This window comes from Camelus ferus, chromosome 33 (assembly GCF_009834535.1).
Source record: "Camelus ferus isolate YT-003-E chromosome 33, BCGSAC_Cfer_1.0, whole genome shotgun sequence".
Classification (NCBI taxonomy): domain Eukaryota; kingdom Metazoa; phylum Chordata; class Mammalia; order Artiodactyla; family Camelidae; genus Camelus; species Camelus ferus.
In genome coordinates, this window is record NC_045728.1 from 15,103,087 (window position 1) to 15,113,457 (window position 10,371).

At 46.7% G+C, this 10,371-nt stretch overlaps 1 protein-coding gene across 1 annotated transcript; it reads right to left on the reverse strand.

The window, feature by feature from the left end:
• Nucleotides 1–1,078: 1,078 nt before the first annotated feature.
• LOC102513416 (ragulator complex protein LAMTOR1-like) lies at nt 1,079–2,911 on the reverse strand. The gene is given in 3 exon segments (XM_032472321.1): nt 1,079–1,248; nt 1,250–1,595; nt 2,902–2,911. Coding segments are annotated over 3 exon segments (507 nt in total). The 3' UTR covers nt 1,079–1,097.
• Nucleotides 2,912–10,371: the final 7,460 nt, after the last annotated feature.

A 10,371-nucleotide genomic window follows, 5' to 3' on the forward strand; every position in this document is an offset into this window, starting at 1 on the left:
CCTTTCCCTTTCTGTGGCTTGACCTCATGAGTTTATAGACACCTTGAGAGCTGAGAGATGAAGATGGAAGCAGCCTGGATCCCTGAATCACAACTCGGAGAGCAGCTACCTGTCTACTGGGAACTCCCACTGTGGACTTTATAGAGACAGGAAACAGACCTTTGATGTCTTGAGTAGGCTTGCAAGTAAAATGCAGGTCATCCAGTTAAATCTGAACTTCAGATAAATCATGAATATGTTTTAGTATAAATATGTCCCAAATGTTACACAGAACATAGTTATACTAAAATTATTTGAAATTCAAATTTAAATTGATGTCTTTGTTTTTACTAAATCTGGCCACCCTAGTCTTTAGCTCTTTTATATTCTAGAGTTTGTTTTTTATGGTAGCTAGCATGACCTTAGCTAATATACCTAGTTTCATTTGTCAGAAGCAACAGGACCATGCACATGAGCTGGAACTCCAGCCTGGGTCAAGGGGCTAACCCCAGGTCCTCTTGACAATTAGGTGACACGTAGGGTGGGTGCATTGAGGATGGAGCATCCTAAGTGGGCAGGGCCAAGGGGAAAACCAGGAAAGTTCTCGACCGCTTTTTTTTTTTTGGATACACTTCCTTTATTGAGCATAACAAACCAAAGCAAAACCAAAAAACCCCCCAAAAATATAAAAATCCAGGGTGCCAGAAGTACAAATTCAATTCATTCAAATTCAAGCTGGTCCAGACCCTGTCACAAGCCCTCATGAAGTGCACGTGAGCACCAACATGGGGAGGGGGGACAGGAGTGAGGCCCCCCACAAGCCCCCGAGTGATCACCCTGATGCAGGAACCTCCACCTTCTCAGTGACGATGAAGACCTGCCAGGCCCTGTCCCTTTCACCCACACCCCACCTGCGGCCAGGGCATCAAAGGCCAGTCCCAAATGGTTCTACCCTCCCTTGCTCCGTCCTCACTTGCTCAGGCTTCTAGCCTCAGTCTTCTCCTCCTCCTCCACGTTCTTCAGTTATTAGCAGCAGGTTAGGGTACTGAATAAGCCACAGTGAGGGGGCCAGGGTGGGCAGGGTGGAGACGGGGTGAAGAGGGGAGGAGAAGAGCTGTTCAGGCACCCCCTCTCTTCACGGAACCCCAAACCACAACCAGCTCCTCTTCGGTGTTCACACGGATCCAAAAAAGTGCACTGTAGGCGTAAGCAGCTCTCCTGGAGGCCTGCTGCAAGTCAGAGAAGGGGACGGGCTCGCTGGCCGGCACCTGGTGGCAGCTTCCTGCAGGGGGTCCGGCTGCTGCTCAGCACAACCAGGTGGCGGTTGTACTGCCTCGTCTGGCCCATGTACTCAGGCTGCTCCACGCCCTGGGTGTCTGCAGCAGACATGTCGATGATGCTGCGGGCTGTCTGGGTGAGGATGGAGGAGAGCAGCGCCTGCTCATCTGCGCGAGCAGAAGGCAGGCCGTGGTGGCTGGGCTCGGCTCCATTGAAGGCTTTGCTGGGGGCGCCACTGGGTTCCAGCTGCGGCTTCCGCTCCTCTTGGTCCTGGTCCGAGTCTGCGTTCTCGCTGCTGGAGCAGCACCCCCTCGACAGCTTCTTGTTCACCCTTCTTCCTGAGTCCACTTTTCTTTAGCTCCCTCTTCCACTGGACTGTCAGCTCCTTGGTGACAAAGATGATGGTGGGGTTTACTTTTGTATGTGCAGTACTTGGCATGTGGTAAAGTTGAGATCTTGTTTGTGGTGGGAAAGCAGCATGCCTGCTGGGGGAGGCAGATGGGAGGGCATCGTAATGTGGACCTCTCCAAGCTTTTGAGGAATAAAAAAAGGACTGGTTGAGAACACTGTTAAGCCACTGATCATGTCGTCCTCCACTTTCTCCTTTGTCCCATAAATCCCCAGGGTAACAAAAAAGCTGAGAACTTGGGCTCTGATTTACTCACACAAGTCTGTGTTCAAAGGCCACCTCCCATTTCCTAGATCCTGGGTGATTTTTGGTCCACTACTTAAACTCTCCGAGCTGCACTGTCCTCACCTGTAAACTGGGGACAATTATGGTGTCCACCTCACTAGAGCTGCTAGGAGGATGCCCAAGGGGTACCTGGCCACAATAAAAGATCCGAAAATGTTAGCTATTATTAGCAATGATGTCTGGTTCTCTCTCCCTCCTGCCCTTGACAAAATGCCTTATTATAAATATTTGGGGTAAGGTGTTGTGAGAAAAAACGTTAAATCTCTTTAAAAGAATGAAGTGGGGGGGAAGGGGGGAGGGTATATAGCTCAGTGTACAGTGTGTACTTAACATGCACAAGGTCCTGGGTTCAATCCCCAGGTCCTCCATTAAAATAAATAAGTATGCAAATAAACCTAATCACTCCCCCTTCCCTAAAATGTAACAACAAAAAAGTAATAAAAAAATTTTTTTAAAGAATGAAGGGGATATGTGCAAGCACATTTGACGGGTCCTTTATGATTGGATTACCACATTCTGTTGATTCCTACTTTGTGGTTGGCTTTATTCCTTTGATAACCATGTAAGTATAAAAAGCTAAAGCTCTAATCTGTTCTTAGAAACAATGATCATATTTTTTGTAAAGTATGTAATTATATAAAAAATAAAAAATATTTATATATGTCAACTAAAAATATGTGCAGGATACTGTACACATGTATTTACGTGCAATATGATGTATATGTGCAGTCAAACTGTAATAATTCCACCTAATTAAACTGGAAAATGAATTTTAAAAACTAAAAAAAAAGAATGAAGGGGGACCTGTGATTATTGACATAATGGTAGCTGCGTGCATCTGTGTGTAGCCCTGTTCTCCGAGTCTTGTTTCATTTATTCAGCAGAGATGGGGGCAAGCAGGGGAAGGCAGAGCGAGGCAGGGAGCGCAAGGGGGTGGTGTTCATTCTCACCTCGGAGCATGACGTGTTTATCAGCGTGTAGGTCCGCTAAGCGCAGCAGCCTGGTTTCTTTGAGTTAAATAGCGGTCATGCCCAACTGGCTCTCCATGTACCATTACTCCAAGTGATTGAGCCAATTTCTCCCTCTGCCATGAGCTTAAGTTGTAAACCTCTCAGCCAGATAGGGAGGCAGTGATGGGCTGCCTGCTGTGATTATTATTAACCTTTAGGATGGCGCTCACGAGCCCAGGGGGTCTGCGAGAAACCCAGGGTGGGGCAGGTGCAGACTGTAGACTCCCACCCACCCACTTCCACCCGGTCTGCGTGTGTTGCTCACTTTGGCCTTGGAAAGAGGCTCCAGTCCACCAGCCTGGGGTGAGTCATCGCTTGTGCCGGGGTTGGGGGGAACAGTGGTGAAGTGGTTGGATGTCTTCTGTTGCATTTGGCTGGGGATAGGAAGGGGCATTGTGGGAAAGCTGCGGAAGTCTTGTTCTAGGGGTGCCCTGATATTCACAACTTTTTTTAACAGTCAGAGGCTAAGTTACCCAGCTGTAACCTGCAGAGGCAGTTGCTAGCTAGCTCACCCGGACCATTTCTGTTTAGCATAATTATACTGGAGACCAAGAGTCACAGAGGGCAGCAGGGCTGGAAGACAGTGATAAGCAAGCTGTCTCTCTTCCAGTCCATATTTCTTTCCTTTTCCTTAAAGGGACCTTCTTCCTTGTTAATGAATCATGAATGGGCAGGGATGACAGACCTCTGAATGCCGGCAGCTTGTTTTGCTTTTCTGAACAATTCAGTCTCTGCAGAATCTCTAAGAAGAGAGGAGGCCACACCCGGAGCCTTGGGGTGTTTGCCTGGCTTCTTTGTTACAAATCCAAATGTACCTGTGATCCCTTAAGGGGTGAAATATGTAGTCAAAGAAAATCTAATTCTGCCCTCAGAAGGTTATACTCCAATAACCAAGGCTGGAATCAGAAGGGGCAGGTGGGGGCGGGGGTTGTATAATTGCTTCATTTTTTTTTCCCCAAAATAAAAGGGGGTAGGGAAGGGAGGGGGCATCTAAGTAGACAGGCACCACCCTGAATTTGCTTGTGAGCAAAGATAACAGAGTAACCAAAGAAACCCGAATCTGACCTCTCCATTTCCTCTGATTTTGTTAAGCCCCTTCCCACAGTCTCTTGGAGAGAGGGCCCTGCCAACAGGGTGATAAACTGTAGTTCATGTGGAATGAATGTGATTTAATAGGTTTAAACAGATTAAGTCATGCCTTCGATTTATTTTTGCCATGGCATGGATCGAATACTGCTTGCAGAGTAATCACTAGTAACCCAGGGTGCTGGCCTGCCACACACGTCTTCTCCTTTACTCCCCCAGATAATCCCATGAGGTGGGTACTGTTATTATTCCCATTGTACAGCTAAGGAAACTAAGAGAGAAAAAAAAAAAAGCAGCCTTCTTTTGGCCACACAGTTAACAAGAGGCGACCAGCTCCCAAACTCCAGGGGCCACACTTGGACCCACTGCCGTGAATTCCACTGCTTTGGATTAATTTCCATTCCTGGTGGCAGAGTTATGTCTTCATCGACAGAAGGGAAGGAGGCAGACTGAAGCAGATTTGTAAACCACTGAGATTTTCTCATCTAACCACCAGGCCATTAGAAGTTGGTGGAGCGAGGGGGCTCCGGGACCCTCACCCACTTGCTGCGGACCAAGAGTGCAGGTCTGCTAGCAGCTGTCCCCACGGCCAGAGTTTCTTCACAATTCCCTACAAACACCAAGGAAAAAGCAGTTTTCCAGGATAACCCACTGGGGAAGCAGAAGAGGAAAAGTTGGAGAGGATCTTTACCAAGGAACTTCCTCCGTAGTGACAGAAGTTAGGAAAAGACCTCCATGCAGGAATCAAGAGAAGGGAGCCCAGTCCCAGAAGGAAGTGATTAAAGGATTCTGAACACGCTGGTTGTAAAGAGATGGTACGTACTGATCTTCTTCTTCCACATCCTGCCTCTTCTAGGTTGAAGGGAGGAAATGAAGAAGTGAGCTAATACAAAATATAGGTAGAGCTGTTACATTTATTTTAAATGAGGACCCACCAGGTCCTTCTTCCCATTCATATGCATTAGGCATGACTAGAAGGCAAGACAGTTCACTTTTATAAGAGTACTTTTTTGGTTTCAACTGAGGTATAGTCAGTTTACAATGTTGTGTCAATTTCTGGTGTACAGCATAAGTTTCAGGCATACCTATATGTACATATATTCCTTTTCATATTCTTTTTCATTATAGTTACTACAAGATATTGAATACTGCACTATACAGTAGAAAATTCTTGTTTATCTATTTTATATATAGTAATTAGTATCTGCAAATCTCGATCTCCCAGTTTATCGCTTCCCACCCCTTTCCACCCAGATAACCATAAATTTGTTTTCTATGTCTGTGAGTCTCTTTCTGTTTTGTAAAGAAGTTTATTTGTGTCTTTTTTTAAGGTTCCACATATGAGTGATAGCATATGGTATTTTTCTTTCTCTCTCTGGCTTACTTCACTTAAAATGATGATCTGCAGGTCCATCCATATTGCTGAAAATGAGATTATTTTATTCTTTTTTATGGCTGAGTAGTATTCCATTGTATAAATATACCACAACTTATTTATACAGTCCTCTGTCAGTGGACATTTAGGTTGCTTCCATGTCTTGGTTATTGTAAATTGTGCTGCTATGAACATTGGGGTGCAGGTGTCTTTTTGAATTACAGTTTCCTCCAGATATATGCCCAGGAGTGGGATTGCTGGATCATGGGGCAAGTCTATTTTTAGTTTTTTAACACATCTCCATACCAATTTCCTTAATGGCTGCACCAAAAGATAGTAGCTTCTTGATGATCAAAGTAGAGTTTAGACCATCAAATAATGGTTGCCCTCTTCAAAATGCCTGATAGAGTCAATACTGAAACATCATCTAGTTCAGTCTCACCATTTTACAGGAGAAGAATCAGAGTGGAGGGGCAGAACCGTGTTCCCAAAGCCATACATTCAGTTGGAGCCAGGACTTGAGACCAGAGCCCTTTCATTGAAGAATGAAATTGAAGTCACTGAATGGCACTGAAGCCATTCAGTCATTCTTGGAAATCTTGTGAAATTCCCTTGAAAATCTCTCTGTTTCAGCTTCTTCAGCTGTCAAATGGGCATGACAACAGCACCCACCTCTTGGGGATTCAGAGCAGCGATCTTGTCGAAGTCTTCGGTTATGGCATATCTTACTCATAGAGGGAAGGCTCGATTTTCAAAACAAGCTCAACAAGGTGGTGAAGGTAGAGAAGAAAATTTGAGGTCAGAACTGGTGGGAGTGGTGAGCAGTGAGGCTGAGATTCCCCTGTGGCTCAGGAGCCAGCAATAATAGTCATATAGTTGTAAGAAGTGTGTCATCTTTCCCAATGTGCCCAGTTAGAAGCATGTAACATACATCTGAAGATACATTCTCTGTATCTACGTGTGTGTTTGCATATTTATACACACACATATATATCCATTCTGACATAGTTTCAAATTGATCCTGTTGTTGAGAGTCATGATTCCTGTATGCACAATCCATGAACGTGTTCCTTTGGGGATTCGTAATGGTGACAGTCCTATGGAGAAGCAGTGCGTGCCATGCCATCTGGGGTTTGGAATCAGACTAGGTGGGTCTCAAACCCAGATCTGTCTTTTAGTAAGGATGCAAAATTTGCCAGATTGCTTGACTCAAATCTCGGTTTCCTCCTCTGTATAATGAAGTCGCCTGAGGTCCCTGTGACCTCAAATACGTTAAGGAGCTTGGCCAAGAGCTCACAGTTCATAAGGGACAGAACTGGGAGGTAAACCTAGGTATACTGGCTTCCCCGGACTGTCTCTTTCCTGGACACCCCTCTGCCTGCAGCCCAAGCTTAGGGAAGCTGAGGGCAATTCCCTATGGTCAGGAAGATAAGAGAGGAGGTCTGTACCCTGCCCAGTCTTTTCTTTTCAAAGCCATCTTTTATACCCTGTGTGAAAGAAGCAAATAGGTTAAGACTGTTTATGATTCTAGTGATATATATGTTAGACTTCAGCTGAAAAAAAAAAACCCTCTCCCATTTCCTCACTTATGTCTAAAATTAAAATGCCAAAAATGTTACCAGGAAGAGAAATTTGGTGAAAAGCAGGAAAGACTATAAATCGACTGTAGAGTCTACTGCAAATTATGGGTTTCTCTGGTTTCTGAAATAAAGTCCCATTCCATAGGAGCTCCAGCCATCAGAGGCGAATTTCTCTCCAGAGAAAGCATTCAAATAAACTGCACCAATATTTGACTGTGTGGAAGCTCTTTTCAAAGACTTAATATTTTGTCTTTCTAGAAAGAGAATGTTCTATGTTCTGAGTTTCCTGCCTGTTGAGTGCCTTCAGTAACAAAGAAAAAAAGTAGCCGTGAAGAATGGTAACTTTTTTCCTCCCTCAGTATCTCTTTGGAACATTGTGGAATGTTGTTGATTTTCTGTTAGGCAAGATTGGAGAGAGCATGGTGAAATCAGAAGAACTCTGTTTTCCAGTCAGAAGACCTGGATTCGAGGCCAGCTTTGCCAGACACTTCCTGTGTAACCCTACGCAAGCCACTTAACCTCTCTGTGCTTCACTGGTCTCCTCTGTAAGAATGGAGATATTGTATGGAAAAGATCTCTGGCCATTTAAAAATGTTTGCTCTCTGAGAAGAACCCTAACACCTGTCCCTAACCGACTGCCTGACTTTGAGCAGGTTACTTCCCCCTCCTCGGGGCCTCAGTTCCCCTGTGGAGAACATGAAAATACTGGACTTTTATTGCCAAGCCACCTCTAGCTACGAGATCTCTCATACTCCGTGAACTCTATCAGCTACACTGAAATTAGGTGCCAGCACCTTCTGACCGGGAGAAGGGATGATGTGGGTGCATTTAGGGGAGAGGTCTGTCTGGATTGTTCCCTCCCATCAAGAGGGAACCCAGATGTTGGGGAACCTGCTGCCTCCTCATGGGAGCAGGCAAAATGGAGAACAAACCAGGCTTTGGTTTGGGCAGGAAATAGTAAGGTGCCTCTGTCAGTAATGGCTGTCTGTGGGTTCTAGAAAGGAAAGGAAACATCAGTGGTGAAGCTGTAGCCAGGTCAGAGAGGAAGGAGTGGGGGAGGGAGGCAGGTAGCTATGGGAGTATTTGGCTGACCCAAATAAGGCATCCTTGGTACAGAGAGGCAGATGGAGAGTTAGATACAGATACAGATACCCATATAGATATGCTGCTTTGAATCAGGCCTAGGAACACATTTGTTCCTCTCTTGTTCAGAAAATCCTGCCCCAAACCCTGTACAGTTGACCCAAAGCAGATGACATAATGAAAGGTTGCTAGTTCCCACCCCAGGGCCTTTGCACTTGATGTCTCCCCTCCATCCCCTCCCACCCACTTGCAAGCCTTCCTCCCATCACGCAATGCACTTGTTTCCACTTTAAGAACTCGAACAGCACTTCCGGCAGAGAAATCCTCCCTGCCACTGCCTTATCTGGAGCTGCCTCCTGCCCCCTGGGTCCTTTGCCCTGTTTTATTGTTTTCATGGCACTTGTTACTGCCAGAAATTGTTTCCTTTGTTTATCTGACCTGCCTGTTTGTTTCCTGGCTCCCCTCCCCGGAGCCCCCTTCTACATAGCGTAAGCTTCACGAGGGCAGAGGGCTGGACTCTTTCTTTCAGGTTGTTGTATCCAAAGCACCAGGAGGATGCTGGTTCAAAGTAGGCTTCCAATAAATATTTGTTCAAAGAGTGAAAGAACGAAACAAGAAATGTGCTTCTGCTTTTGTTGTTGTTGTTGTTCTCCCCAGAAAGACTTTTAAAACAAACAGATAGCTCGTTTCTGAGAATGAGAGGTTCACGCCTAAGTAATTAACAGCCAGGCAGAGACGAGGCGTCTGTCCTTCCGCAGGCTCTGAGGTCGCGGGACCGACGGCACGGCAGTTATGCTTACTGACACCACTTCCGGAAGAAACCTTCTCATGCATCGTGGTGCCCCCGCTCTCTAAGGCTGTGCCCACCAAGGAGAAGGCAGGATGCGTGACAGTGCCTGGAATGTGTACAGCTCTTTCGCCTCATTTTACCAGTTTCTTCAGTGAGGGTAACCGAACTCCTGAGGCTCAACGGCTTGACTGAGATCAACCAGTCAGGGTGACCTTGGATCCAGTTCACCCTGCAGCAGATGCTCTTGCCTCTGCCTTTAACCGTCTACAAACGAACACAGGTTTGCCAGCTCCCCGCACCCCCCCCCCCCAGTGGAGAGGTCACCAGCGCCCACCTACAGATGGGGCCGGGAATAATAGGTTTCTTAGCGGAGCCAGGACCAGAGGGAGGCGGGGGAGGCACAGAAAACAGGTACAGAGTTTAAGGAGGCATCACTCTCCTGGCTTCTGCAGGATTCTAAGAGATGCCTCGTTAAATTTTGTACCTCGGGCAGCACGCTTGCCCCTTCTAGTCCTGGCCCTGCTCATTGGAACTTCCTGTGAGTTTTATGTCCCTTTCTCTCTCTGTCATATAATCCTTCTTTGTCTAGAAATATCATCAGAATAATGAGAAGGCTGATTGCTCTTGGGAAGGATTTGGCTCTCTTTGCCAGTGAGCTTCTAGCCACCTCTTGGCAACCTCCCCTCCAAATGGCCACTGCAGTTATTTGTCTAAAGGACCAGTCTGTCACTCCCCGACTGCAAACCCTTCAGCACCACTTCTCATGGCCTACATTTTTTTTAAAGGCCTAAACTACCAGGCATGGTCTTTAAGACCTTCACACATCGGTGCTATCCTGCCTCAGAAATATTGTCATGATTTCACAGCTTGGGATGGGCTGTGCCTTCTGCCTAGGGACCCCTCCCTGTCTGTCCAGGCCAAAATCATTCGCCCTTCAAAGTCTAACTCCAAGGTCACTTACGCTTAAGATGGCTTAAGTCTTGGAGCAAAGCTGATGTGAACCCAGCTCAGTACGGGTGGCCAGAGGGGTCCCCGATCTAGGAGGTGAGTGCAAGGCAGAGGGTTGGGACCTAGAAAGCCAGCTAGCCAGGGCCTCCCAGGACTCCTCCCCACACTCTCCGCACTGAAGGGGTCTGTGTCGGGAAGCTGACCGCCAGTCCTCAGCCCGGGTAACGCTGACTTTATAGCCAGGCTAAGTGTGACTCCAGGCTTTGAACTAACTTGTTAATATCTGCCTGTGACAATGTGGATTACCCAGTTGTTGGTAATGAAACCAGGTTCCCAAGTACCCTGGGGCTTCCCCATTCATCCAGGGCCCATTTTTAGACTTTGCCCTTTGGCATCAGTCTTCCCAGGCTGCCAGGGTGAGGGATGTCGTACTGGTCAAGCCCTGCCTCCCGCCTGGCTCTCCTCCCCATCCCCCACTTTTGATCTAAGTTCTCTTGTGTTTGTTTTCCTTCCTCCTCCGTGTCTAACTTTTCTGTCTTCTTTGCATG